The sequence below is a fragment of the Diabrotica undecimpunctata genome, chromosome 3, assembly GCF_040954645.1.
Source record: "Diabrotica undecimpunctata isolate CICGRU chromosome 3, icDiaUnde3, whole genome shotgun sequence".
Classification (NCBI taxonomy): domain Eukaryota; kingdom Metazoa; phylum Arthropoda; class Insecta; order Coleoptera; family Chrysomelidae; genus Diabrotica; species Diabrotica undecimpunctata.
The window spans coordinates 117,504,105-117,519,141 of NC_092805.1; the positions used below are offsets into that span (position 1 = coordinate 117,504,105).

The 15,037-nt window shown below is 30.6% G+C and overlaps 2 protein-coding genes across 3 annotated transcripts in view; one reads left to right on the top strand and one right to left on the bottom strand.

Moving 5' to 3' along the window:
• LOC140436121 (SUN domain-containing protein 1-like) overlaps positions 1-15,037 on the bottom strand; it is a 56,058-nt gene that overhangs the window by 18,510 nt on the left and 22,511 nt on the right. The window lies entirely within an intron of this gene.
• On the top strand, positions 3,363-6,545 carry LOC140437289 (uncharacterized). Its single transcript, XM_072526721.1, has 3 exons — positions 3,363-3,489; positions 3,906-4,058; positions 4,313-6,545. Exons 1-3 carry the CDS (start codon positions 3,463-3,465, stop codon positions 6,323-6,325), a joined length of 2,193 nt encoding a protein of 730 aa, XP_072382822.1. The 5' UTR covers positions 3,363-3,462; the 3' UTR covers positions 6,326-6,545.

Below are 15,037 nucleotides of genomic sequence, written 5' to 3' on the forward strand. Positions count from 1 at the left end.
AGAAGAATTAAAAAGATCTTTTTTATTCAGAGGGATTCAAAACTTATAAGAAAAATTTGTCCGAGCCGAAAAAATAAATTTTTATAATTTGTTTAAATATAATTTGGATCACTTTTCGTATGGGCGACTGTTTGAATCTTATTTGGGGGTATCTCCCGAATGTGATTGTGAACAAATATTTTATGTGAATATTTTTTCGAACGAACCCGATCTTTCCCCTTATCTAGACAAGGAGAAGTCTCATATTCTGAAGACCTCCAAAAGAGCACGGACATATAAAAGTTGCTGAGGGTACTGTGTATGAAAAAAAAAGCTGAACACTTAAGAAACTTGAAAACGAAGTATTCCAAATGCCTGGAACCTCCTGCGCTAACCTCTTATACAAAGGGAAGAATTATCGATTTTTTTTTAAGTACTATTCGATTATGACTAGTGACGAATATATATTTTCAAACACATATCACAGTGTACTAAACTTAGAGCATGGCAACTGTTACAAACTGAAGATTTAAAGATTTCTCTAGAGAGGCTTCGAAATTTCATCGAACTTCTCTATGCTTGTAGAATTTTGGAACAAAAATACTTTGGTTTAAAGAACTTATGTTCAACCAAGTGCAAATTTTTAGAATAAATTGAGATTTATAGAAAATGAAAAATAACCCAAATAATTGAATCTAATATTTTTATACACTTTAGTAATCAACGTATCATTTAAGTTAATTTTTATTTCTTCTAGCTATTTAAATATGCCTAATACAAAATTTTTAGACTTTAAATAAACATTCAGTTGCTATTATGTAAAAATAAAAGATCAGTCTATTTAGGAATTTGCAACTCCCGTTTTGCCTACATTTTTTTCTACTTATTAATTTAGTTACCCTTAAAAAATAATGTCAGCTCGCCAAAAAATCTGAATACTAATACGAGCTCGTTTAATATATATTTTAAAATTAATTTTTTTCTCGTGGTTTTTTTGTGTAAGCCAGAACCTTTATGTCTACCCCTAATATAATTATGGTTGGCTTCAAATATTAGCCTGTAGACAATGCCTTGTTTAACATTCTTAACATTATTCAAAACGAAACCGCGGAGCCCACTAAATTATCTAGAAATAATAAAAACAGTACGGTACGCTGACATGTTATTAAAAAGGAGACAAAAAAAACTTGTATTATATAGAGGTTTTACCTTAATTAAATTTTGTTTGTTTTTACTTTAATATCAATAAATAAGAAGATTTGTAATATGTGGGAAGAAGAAACTATACCAGGCAGTGGTGAGAGTATACTAATAATACGATAAACAAATCAACTAGCGGAAAACACATCTATGCGATAGCGTTTACGATGCGACCGCGATTGGACGCGTCTGAAACAAATAAGTGAATCAGCACATACTTGTCACGACCTTCTTGGCGATCAAAGGAATTTGTACAGCGTTCTGAAATCGCGGCAGTGTTCCCAAACTTAAAAAAATAAAATCGGTAGAATTTGTTAAAAAAATCGGTAGATTGTGGTGTAAAATCGGTAGATTTTTCAAAATATACTATTTTGTTTAAATTTCATAATGTTTTGCAATTCGTTTATTTAAGAAAAAATAAAATATGGTTATTCATCTAAATCTAATAAAATAAAAAAATGAGAACCGAGATACTAAACTTAAAACGAGAAGGTTGGCACTGCTGGCACGTTGGCACTTGGCTGGCAGTAACATCCAACAGTAACGAAGTGGGAAATACGAAGTTGTCACATCAGTGTTGCCAATCGGCGCATAATTATGCGATTTGCGCATAATTTAATTCCCAGCGCATAATTTTCGCATCCTTCATAAAATCGCACAATTTCGCATAATCCAGCTAAGCAAAAGAAAAAGCCAAGGCCAAGCCACAGCTTACAACGTTTATAAGAAGAGTCCGCGTCTTCTTTTTTCCTTTAAAAAAAGATGTTTGTACTGACCTGACATTTTATAGTTATACAGCATTAACTTTAGCAAATAAAAATTACTTTATGGAAGAAAATTTCCATTCTATGGCGGCATTATATCGAAAATAAATTTACAACATGTAAAAATTGATTTTCGGCCACCTGAGTCACCTTCATTAAGAGTGGTTTAGGGTTAACCCGGGAGTGGACGGGTGGTCTGAAAAAGTCACCTGTGGAGTCCATCAGGACCAAAATTTAAATGACTTACAAATTTCAGATAACATTCACATAATGTTTTTAAGTATTTTGTCGGTTTACGTGTCTATTACTTAAGGACCTTATGTTATTCTATTTTTGTTGTTTTATTTTTCAAAAAATATAGGAATTAATCTAAAACCTTTAATTTTCTGCTTTGTTTAACTTTTATTAGCACTTGGTAAACAAATGTTTTCCAAAATTCCTACAGATGTTTTATTAAAATACAAATATTAACCTACACAAATTTGGTTATAACAATAAACAGAAAAATTCTCTGCTCAAAATACAACTTTGAATTTTACTCCAAATTGTTCTCTGTGCATTCAGAGCAACATGCTACAATGTTCTCCATACACAACCAGGACAGACAAAATGTGCAAAAATATCGCGTTTTCTATCTTTTTTAGTATTTGCAATTTCTTTTTTTTATTGGTGGTCATTTCTAATGGGCCTGGTATAGGGGTATTTGATAAGTGTAATGCTGGTTGTTGTACAACTCAAGCTAAATGAGGGTTCAAAGCTTTCCTCATATTTTATTTTGTCATATTCCTAAATCTTTCAAATATTTTTCAGCAATGTTTAAATTCTTCTGAATTGTTTTTTTTATAATTCGAACGAATTGACAGCAGCAACATTCATGAGGCCATAGAATAATACCATAGGTTAACATCTAGAAGTGTATCTAACAAAATTATAGGAATCTCTATTCCTTACTTTGTCAGATCATAAAATGTAATAATTTCTATATATGTAATAATTTGTAAGAAACCGAAAAAAACTGCATAACAAGTATATGAATCTCAATTTCCCATAGTAACAGGAGTAGGCGGGTGAGGTCTGCCAAGACATATTAAATATCTCAAAACCAAAAAATAAATTTGTTTTAAAAATTTCACCATTATTTGGAGGGAGCAATTATTGAAAGGTACTGAAAAGGAAAAGGTCATTTGTATAATATAAATAACATTTACATTAAAATCATTTTTCATTCTTTGTAGTAAGAATCTAACTATAAAGTGCCCTGTTATTCCCCAAGCAAATATTTCTCACCAGAAAAATCCCCCTATCTGACAATACCCAATCAATACACATTGAAGGAAAGGTTTCACATATATTTGAGTAGGTAGGTACTTCACATTTGTATTTACAGGGATTTCACATTAAATTACATATATAAATATAAGGCACAAATTGAAAAAAAAAATTAATTATTCAAGTGTACTTCTTCAACTGTTACTTTGTGTGTTGTGTTTGTGCAAAGAAACTAAAAAATATATAGAAAATGGATAAGTGGCTTTTCAGTTTTAAGGTAAATATAAAAAATAGTTAAAAGTTACAATCATTTATATATATATATATATATATATATATATATATATATATATATATATATATATATATATATATATATATATATATATAATAGAGAAATCACATAAGCATTAACCATAACTAAATTTGTACCTTCTAGGATGCATGTTCAATAGTTTAAAATAATTATTTTTTGTTCACATCAAAAAATCATTTCCTATACAATAATTAATGGTACTTATTGGTTTTTTTAAGTACCATATAGTTTACAATATCTTTATGCTTCTTCAAAAATCAAAATTACCAACATATACCTGCTGTGAATGAGAGGTAAAAGTTCAGTAGATTTTGTATAGATCTTTTAAGCTTCTTAAAATTAAATTTTGTGTTTTAATAAAGCAAATTGTTTTTTAGAGTAAACATCAGGAAACAGAGACAAATAAGCAGAAAGATTCCCCAGTACCACTTGATGTAGAAAAGCCAGGTTGCAGTCATCAAGTTGAAGGCTCCCCTATTTATCCTGCTCCCACACATTCTCATATTATGAGTGACAATGGCGATACTATGGTAATGTATTGAAGCAATTGATAATTTTATAAAAATTACATAAAAACACAGACTTCATATCGTATTTATTTATTAAAATTATATAGATAATATAATTAAATTAAACTATAAACTACAAATATCAGATATAATTACAGAAATTAGGTATAATATGAGAAAGATTTAAAACTACTACAGTAGTGAAATACATTTGTATTTGACTTTGACTAATATTTTATTGATTTACACCATCTAAATTATGATTATATTTTTAGAATGATCCTACACCAGCAAAAAAGAAAATAAAAATAGAGAAAGCATCAAAGAGTGAAAAAAAGAAGACTTTTAACAGCTCTTGGAAAAGTGTACCACAGTTTAAGAATTGGTTAGAAAAATCAATAAAACAACCATCATCTGAGGGTAATGAGTACGCCTATTGCAAGGTATGTGATTGTGATATTGTAGCTCATAAAAGTGTATTACTAAAACATTCAATAAGTGAAAGGCATAAATTAAATTGGACAAAAGTGGCGAGCAATACTAAACTCACTGAATTGTATAAACCAAATGCTGATGATGTAGCTGTAAAAACGGCAGAGTTAAAGTTATGTGCCTTGTTGGCAAGCAATAACCTGCCATTTTTATTAGTAGACACCCTAACTCCTTTAATTCAAAATATATGTTATGACTCGAAAATTGCTAAACAATTACACTTAAAACGAACCAAAGCTAAGTCAATTATTTGCAATAACTTGGGGTATAATTTTCTTGAAGAACTATATATTAAATTAAGGGAGCCAGGATGTTTTTTTTCTTTGGTTATGGATGAAACTACTGATATTTCAGTAAAAAAGCAATGTGCATTCACTACTATAATTTATGAAAATAATTCAACCAAAACACAATTTTTTGATCTTGTCGAGGCTCATGGATCAACAGCTAGTGATTTATATGGTATTCTAAAGAACTGTTTAACTTCAAAGAATATTCCACTGACTAATTTTGTAGGGTTTTCATCAGATACCACCAATGTTATGGTTGGAGAGTTTAACTCTGTATTTTCCAAGTTAAAAGAAGAATTTCCACACATAGTATGCATTAGATGCTCATGTCATATGGCACATTTAGCTACATCAAAAGCCTGTTTAAAATTACCTAGGCATGTGGAAGATCTGCTACGGAACATAGGCAGTCATTTTAATAGGAGTGCTTTGAGGAGACACAAATTTATAGAGTTCCAAAATTTTTTTCAAGTGAAAATTCACAAGATACTCTCTCCAGCCATAACAAGATGGTTATCTATTAAAGAATGTGTCGATAGAGTACTTGAGCAATATGAGCCACTTAGAGCATATTTGACAGAGTATGTATTTGAAGACCCGTCAATTACAACAGAAACAATGTTGGAAACCATGTCAAATTTGTTCACACCGGTGTATCTAGAGTTTATGTCATATTCTTTAGGACTAATGACAGATTTCAATTTACTCTTTCAGTCAGAAAAACCACTTCTTTGTAAGGTTCAGCCACAAACTGAAACTCTGTTGAGAACGCTGTGTTCTAATTTTATAAAGATGTCTGTAATAAAAAGAACCAACGACATATTTAGACTTAACCATGAAAACCCTACAAATTTTGTTAGTTTACATGATATTTATATAGGAGTTGCTGCAACAGAAAGCTTGAAAGAATTAAAAAAAAAGCCAAATTTGAACCAAAAAGAATTTGATAGTTTTTTTAAATGTATTTTAGAATTCTATATAGAGTTAGTTAGTAATATTAAAAATCGATTCACCTTTAACGACCCTATCTATAAAATAATTTCAATATTGGATCCCAAAATTGCACAAAGCTTTGAAATAAAATCATTACAATGTGTAACTAATCAATTCCCTATTTTAAAAGAATATGTTAATATTCAGGAGTTAGATAATGAATGGAGAAGACACGCTTTATTAGACTTTGAAAAATTAAATTTAAATTCAGATGACTGTGAGCAATATTGGTCTCAAATATTTAATTTAAAAAATGATGCTAATGCTTTTTTATTTCCGAATTTAAAAAAAACGCTACAGCTACTTTTTGTTTTGCCATTCTCTAATGCTAGTGTAGAACGTATATTTAGTGATTTGTTTAACATAAAAAGTGACAAACGGAATTTATTAAACTCTTCAACAGCAAAGGCTATTTTGGCAACCAAAGCAGGAGTTGAAAAGAATGGCGGTTGCTTAAAATTCATACCATCCAAAAAAATGCTAGGCCATAATACATGGAAAGACAATCAGTAGCTTGTATTTTAATATAGTATGTTTCTACTTTAAGTATACCTATGTTTTTGTTTTAATAGAATAATTTACATTAGTTTAAGATATTTAATCTGTTGTTTACTTGTAAGTACCATTCATAACTGATTATTAAAGCTAAAATATTACAAATGATGTATATTTTTCAAAATATCCTATTTTCCTGATAATATTTTAAGTAAAGAAAATAACTTGGCAAATAATTTGCAAACTTTTATGTCTTCAGTTTCTGAGGAAGAAATTAGTTGAACATGTTCTTTTTGTATTCACATTTTACCGATCTGAGGTATATGCAACAGTTTTCAATTGCAAAGGTACATTTTCTTTGCTGATATGAATAACAGGAGTATCATTGTTATCCTCAAAAGCACATAAGTAAACTCCTTCCACAATAAGTTGTCTCTAGGAAACATAGAAAAATACCATGGAGGAACTAGACAGGTTCATCAATTGCTCATGACACAGGACACAGTACATAAGGTATTCTGAAATAAAATAAAAAAAAGTTAAACTACATAATTATAAAAAAAGTATTACAAATATGTAGGAAAGAGTCATAATTATAATTTTTATTGTATTCAGTTTCCATAGATATTTTACTAGAACCTTGCAGTTCCCAGTTGCCACTTTAAGAGCATATTTTCATATGCCTATGATGATGGAATAGTTCTTATTCTTAGTACCATATAAGCATTAAAAAGTGAACAGGTTCCACAATCAAATGAATTGTAGTTAAATAGGATAAAAATATATATAATTATGTACTCACCTATTAAAATTAATCCAGTCTAGATGCGCCATATTCTTGTTTTTAAGTTATAACATAACCATCAAGGGCAAGGGTGTACCAGTATCACACACTTTTTTTGGGCATTTCGCATTTTAAGGCACTCTAACCTAGCCAAGCTTTTATATGACAGTTAACATACTCTTAAATCAACAAATAAAAATTAAACCTCAATCCTACTTATTTTCTTTTCAGTTTCTTGTTTATTTTGTTTACCATCATTTACCATTTTGTTTATTTGTTTTGTGACTGTGACACGCTTTCAATCCATTTTCAATCACTATTACAATGACAACTGACAGGACGTGACAGATGACAGTAAGGACATAAAAATAAGGTTTGTTTGATGTTTGTTGATTGCTTCACACGTTTTACAACACAGCGCATAATTTTGGACAAAATCGCATAATTTTTGACAGGGAGGTGCATCTTTCCATGCCCAGCCATTGGTAACACTGTGTCACATTTATATTGGGTACATATACTACATAAATATTAAGGTCTGGATTCTACTAAGTAGACGAGAGAAAAAAAAAGAGGACTTAAAAAACTTTATTTGTCATGTTTATTTTAAACCATATAATATAATCTCAAACTAAATGAAATATTGAAATAGACACCTGCTACTTGTTTCACCTAGGTTTGAATCACTTTCAGAACTTGACGACATAACTATTAAATTATTGTTACGCGTACAATAAAAAATTACGCTACTAATACAATAACACGACGTTACGAGTTACGACTTCACAAACCTCAACTGACTGAAATTTAAATCTTTAAATGAGTCTGTGACTAGGAATCGAATACTTATCCGAGAAACGAAAACTCAAGTATAAAACCTTTTTACAAGGAAATATTATTCAACAAACAAACTACCGAGTTTTTATGTGAGGTGCACTCGGAAGCTTAGATTAACTATGCGTTGTTCCGTTCCTAACTTGACAAATTCCCAGAACCAAGCGGTCGGGATCACAATGAATTTGGATTCATTTATTGCATTATTAGCTTTTATGACATCGTGTACTTTGTAAAGTACCGCTTAGGTATCATTTAAGAATAAATTTTTGAATGTTTTCACACGTTTTCGTGAATACACAAAAATGCTCAATGCAAATTACACGTATCGGAAGAAAAATTGTTTTGTCTCTTACATATTTCTTCTCAAATTTAAGAATAAGTAAAAATTTCTATCTGAATATAAAAATCGGTAGAATTTAAGCCTGTGTCGGTAGATCGGTAGAAATACGTCGAAATCGGTAGATCTACCGATTTATCGGTAGGTTTGGGAACACTGAATCGCGGCGATATAATGAGTTTAGCGTTCAGGACGAAGCAATTTACGTTTATCGCTGGTCGCGCCGATGCAAATAAAAATGGTTACAGCGGAGAACACATCTAAGGGTATGGCTCCACGAGCGACAGATTGTCGCTAGTAGTGTTGGTGAAAAAGTAACTATTCGTTACAAAGTAATCGTTACTTTCGAATACCCGAAGTAACGACATAACGATTACAAATTTTGGAACCAAATCGTTACATTCGTTACTTCGTTACTTATGAGTATTTTCTACCGAGTACAATATACCAGTACCGATTATAAAAGTAACCAAAGCGACTAAGGTACAGTAATCATACGCTCTGAATATACGTGAAAAATATACCGATACCGGCAGATGATAGATACATTCGGTGTTGCCTTGTACTTAGGCAAATAGAAATTCTGAAATTCTAATGAAAATGATTTAATATTGTCAAAGTAAACAAATTTATACATTAAAAATTTATGAAATAAAAGAATTCAATTTTTTCACTCTAGCCATAAAATAAATGTATAACCAGATGGTTATCTCTTTAAGGGCGACGATATTTTAAGATAAAAAAAAATTTATGAAGAATAGGTATTAGTCAAGTTTCATATTATTTCTGTTTATACAACGAGTATTATAAATATAGACAAGGCAATAACTTTTATTATCTGCATACCTCTTCAAAAGAAGGGTACCAATTAAGATAAAGAAAACTCTTTAGATTATGATTTATTTGTTGGGGCTGGAATAAAAGGTTCTTTATGGGAAAGGTTTTTTTTAACAGATAATTAACTTGTGTAAAATAATGATCACAATACTGTTAAAAAATATATTTGGAGAACGAATATTCATAATTTATCCAAAGAAAGCAACTAAGGGTAATCAATTAATCATTATCACTTATCCCAAAAATGTCTTTGGTATGAATGTTTATAGAAAGCAATACAAATCTAAACATTCTAATGCTTAAATTGTTAATGCCATCACTAGCCTTTCATGTGGTAATAGATTGATAATGATGAAAAGGGTTTCTTTATATTTTAACTTGAACCTCTTACACTCGTTTTGTTAGTTGTGCTCGAGCTGTTTAGTAGCTAATACTGTAGAGACTTTTTTTGCGTAAATACCCCAAAGTGTATTTGTTACGTTTAGAAGTTTTGTTGTACAAGAAAGTATTTTGGTTCCTGTTTTTTCTCTTAACAAAGGTAAGAGCTAATATATTGAATAATGCTACTGGTATTTTTAATTCAACTGATGAAAGACAAATTTTTGTTAAAGTTTATTTTCAATAAAATCTAATTTTAGATTACATACTATGGAAGGAAAATATAAAAGAAGCGACATCTGGTTACGTTTTTCTGTCTTGAGCAATGGCAAGGCAAAATGTAACATATGTGGAAATAGCTATTCCTATAAAGGAGGATCGACTTCCAATTTAAAAAAACATTTGGAAACAAAACAACATACCTTTGGTTTTAAAAATGTTCAAAGTCAGCCTTCTACATCAACAGCGACTATTGAAGGTAACTATACTATATCTTATAACATATTGAAGTGCTAATCATATGAAATAATTTTAGAAAGAAACATGCAAATATAACACCGCCCAGACGAACAGTCAGAGTCATGTTTAGTTTCTGTTTCTGGTGTATCAGTACAAGGCAGTAACACTAGTAAAGTAAGAACCATTAATTATCCATTTCAAACATCTATAGCTAGTCATTTTCTAAAACCGATTTCTTTGTTGAAAAAGCAAAAAATCAATGATTTAATAATAAATATGATTGTAAAAGATTTACAACCATTATCCGTAATTGAAAATCCGGGATTCAAGGAATTAATTGCCGGCCTTGAACCATCTTACTCGATTCCCAGTCGATTTACCTTCTCCAATTCTTTCTTGCCACAAAAATTTCAACAAAAACAGGATAAATTAAAGGCATTGCTCTCTAAGACTTCAGCTATAACTATAACTACAGATTCATGGACAGCTCAACATTCACAGACTAGTTACATTAGTTACACCGCTCACTTTATCGATAATGATTGGGGTCTATATTCTTGTCTCCTAACGTGCCATTAGTATGAACAAAGTCATACTGCTGAAAACTTAAAGGATGATTTATATAATGTTTTAAAATAGTGGAACATTTTCGATAAAGTGTTTGCTGTAACAATCGATAATGCGGCTAACATGAAGGCTGCAATTAAGTTAACTGGATGGGGCCATATAGGTTGTTTTGCTCATACAGTTAATTTAGTTGTACAAAGTGGTATCGAAATCACCGAAATCGCTCCACTGAAGAGAAAAGTAAAATCAATTGTTGAACATTTTCATCGCAGCACTAAAGCAAATAATAAATTAATAGATCTACAGAAACAAATTAATGCCGGTCAACTCCATTAAAATTAAAAAACGATGTAATTACTAGATGGAATTCGACTTATTTCATGTTCGAAAGATTTTTAAAAATTAAAGAACCTCTTAATGCTGCGATGGGAGTGTTACAAATTGGTGTGAAACTTTTAACGGAATTGGAGTGGTTAGAATTAAAAGAAATTTGTTTGGTACTAAAGCCATTTGAGCAAATTTCGACAGAAATGTCCGCCGAAAAAAATGTGAATTTATCCAAAATTATCGTTATAGTAAAGGGATTAGAATCAGCAATGCAAAAAATTAAACAGAAGATTACCACAACAAATGCAGCAGCGTTAATAAATCATTTCGGAAAAGAAATAGTTTTAAGATTTGGTTCTGTTGAATCTAATGGTCTAATGGCAAAATGTACGTCTTGAATGTACGTTCTGTTGAATCTAATGTCTATTAGACCCTAGATTTAAGACAAAACTTTTCTGTTCGGAAGCAAATCTTAAAATGGCAAGGGAGCGATTGGAGAATGAAGTCGCCAACTTAATTGGTACACAGCAAAGAACTGCAGAACTCACCCCACCTGAAAATGAAATGGAAACCGAGATAAATAAAGAAGAGGAAAATTTAATATGGGAAGATTTTGACAAAATTGTTCATACTCCAAAACAGACAGACTCAAAAATCAAAGCAATAATTGAAATTAAATCATATTTAAATGAAAATTTAATATATAGAAAAGAAAATCCTCTTGATTGGTGGAAATCTAGGATTTCAATATACCCGCATTTGGCAGAACTCGCTAAAAAATATTTAAGTATAATGTCAACGTCTGTGCCATCGGAACGAGTATTTTCAAAAGCGGGTATATTGATATCGGAAAGAAGGAATCGGTTGAAGGGAAAAAATGTTGAAATGATTATGTTTTTGCATTGTAATCAACAACTATAGATGTTTTAAATAAGATACTTTTTTATATTTAAGTTTTTCTGTATTTTTTTTAAGTTTACATTGAATGTACCTATATACATATTCAAAAGATATATTCTTCAGTATTTTAATATTTTATTCTTAGTTATTTGTTTTTTACACTAAAGAAATCTATATAGTTCCCTTAAATACCCCGTATATACATTTTTTTATATTTAGCAGTTTTAAAAATTTTTTTTTATTCCTAAAATCCTATGTTCATTTTGTTGTTGCGGGTCTCCGATTTCTTTGTCGTTATCAAGGATGATTTCTATTAATTGAGAGCTGTCGATTTGATCACGCAATCTCTCATCAATTGCCCTTTGATACTGATCTAAGTTTTCTTTTAGATTATTAATATTTATACCGCTTATTGATGGTTTTACGATTAATTTTATTCTCTCTAGTTTTAGATCTAAAACAATTTTTGCTCTGATTAGTCTATGGTCGCTGCCTGTTTGAAATTTATTTATTACACTGATATCTTTTATTGTAGCAATCTTGTTGGTTAGAATAAAGTCAATTTCGTTCTTAGTGATTCCATTTGGTGCTACTCAAGTCCATTTTCTGTTGGATTTTTTCTTAAAGAATGTATTTGCAATATGCATGTTTTGGTAGTGAGCCAACTGAACCAGTCTCTCTCCCCTTTCATTTCTCTCGCCGACTCCATACTTTCCCATGACTTGTTCCTGCTTGTCGTTTCTTTTTCCCACTTTGGCATTAAAGTCACCAATTAAATTCTTGAGAAGATATATTCTTCATTATTTTAAAATTTTATTGTTAGTTATTTGTTATTTTTATAGTAAATAATAATTAAAGAATGTGTTAAAACATTATATTTTTTCTTAATTGTATAGATTTTTGTTTATTTTGCTATATTTATTAGTTAAGAAACTTTGTATTTATTTGTAATCTAATTTAACATGCTTAATCACAATATATTCTTAATTTTACTTTATTCTTCATTATTTTAAATGTTTATTGTTAGTTATTTGTTGTTTATATAGTAAATAATAATTAAAGAATGTGTTAAAACATTATATTTTTTCTTAGTTGTATAGATTTTTGGTTATTTTGTTATATTTTTATTAGTTAAGAAATTTTTTATTTATTTGTAATCTAATTTAAAATGCTTAATCACAATATATTCTTAATTTTTTTTACTAAGTTTATTTATTTCTTGTGCTCTACCCCTACTCTTATTCCATACTGCTATGAACGTGGCCAAGATTTATAAACTAACGCAAAACATCAACGATAAGTACATAGTACTCATTTCATTTGTAATCTATATTCTAACATAACAACTAGTAATCAAAGTAATCAAAGTAACGAATAGTTACTTTGATTACTCGATACAAAAGTAACGAATTGTAACGAGTACTCGAAAGTAACGATATTCACCAACACTAGTCGCTAGCAGTAGCAGTAAAATTACGGCGGCAGTAAAGTAGTAAAATCATGGCTCCACGAGCGACAGTTTACAGCGCCCATATCGCCGCGTTTTGGTCTTGTAGTGGCTCCATGAGTGTTAATATGACGCAGCTACAATCAGTGGTATCTTGTCCGTTTATATAGTGTCCGTGTATATAGCAGATAAAATAAATAAATAAATAAGTAAAATAAATTCAGACCGATAATACAATAATATAGTATGTAGTATGGATAATCTATCATTTCAACAAAAAGTTGCTTTAATATTGGCATTAAGCCGTCGACGTAGGGTTAAAAAACAACGGAGATGGAGGATTCACCCTGTTCTAGTGCCTAGACAGACAGAGGGAAATTTTTTTCTTTTACACAACAAATTAAAAGAATATCCTGACAAGTTTTTTGAATCTTACAGGATGTCAATGTCTTCTTTTAATTTTTTATTATGTGAAATAGAAGATGTCATACGAAAACAGGATACATCAATGCGTGATAGCCTAAGCCCAGAAGAAAAATTAGCAATTACCTTAAAGTAAGATTTTAAATTACATATTTTATAATCATATACATGTATCTACCTAAAATAAAAAAAAAAAACAAAATATTTAACTATTTAACTTTCATTAGAATAAAAAGGGGCCGCCACCACTTCCACCACCACAAGTGACCACGGTCACAATCGCGTTCACGATGGCGATGGCGATCTCAGTTTATGTAAAAAGAGAACACATCGGACCGATAGCGACCTGCGATTTCATTAATATAAAATACAGTGGAAATATAGTGTATAAAATGTGCGATTCATAAGAAGAAGAAGCATTGCTTATTGCAGTATATTTGGACGAAGAAAGACAATTCAATAGAATTTAAAGGTAGGTACGTAACATAACTAATTCAGATAAAGAACAAATTTAACAGGTTAAACGCCACAGGAAAACTATTGTTTTTTTCTGTTGGGCCGAAGTTTTTTTTTGCTTGATTTTGGTTAGTAGTTGATCATTTATAACTATTATGGTAATTAAAATTTATTTTGAAAGTAAAAATTTGTCAATATTAGCAAAAGTTTTTGGCGGTCCACAGGGACCGCCGCGGTCCCAGAGTATAATTTTATTGGCATATCACTAGCGGTCTCCTCGCGGTCCAGCTGAGATGCTTGTCGTGTCTTGTTTTATTGTATTGGTTTTCGTCTGATTCGATAGAGGATCCCAACTACTCTCCTGAATATTTGAATTCCGAAGATGAGGTGATCCCGGTGGTTAAAAATGATCCTGATTATGTAGAAACAGTAGAACACACAAATAACATTGGTTCAAATTTAAAAGAACAAAGCGACTCAGCTTCTGAGATATCAGAAAATGAAGTTTACAGGCAGCCAGGTTGGAGCATTCCTCAAGGAATTCACCAAATTTTTTTACCTACTTATCAAGAGTCGGAAGGAATAAATCTGCTCGGTCACACGTGGGAAGTAAATGGCATTATTGTGACACACTGATTTCGTAAAAGACATTTGAAAAAATGATGGATAGAAAAAGTCTTAGCATTCATGAATATTTAAATACTACATATCTCAAGGAAGTTAAAGAAAATCGTTTAAAACTTCGATATATCATTTCAACAATTTTATTTTGAGGGCAACATGATCTTTCACTTTGTGGAAAATTCGAGAAGGGTTCTGTTTTTACAGACCTGCCACATTTTTGAGTTGACTCGGGAGACGAGATTCTGAAGAGTCATTTAGAATCTGGAGCAAAAAAGAGAAGATGCGAAACATGCTACGGCTTTTTCGGTTTTAGCTGACGAGAATGCTGATATTAGTGGCACACAACAATGATTA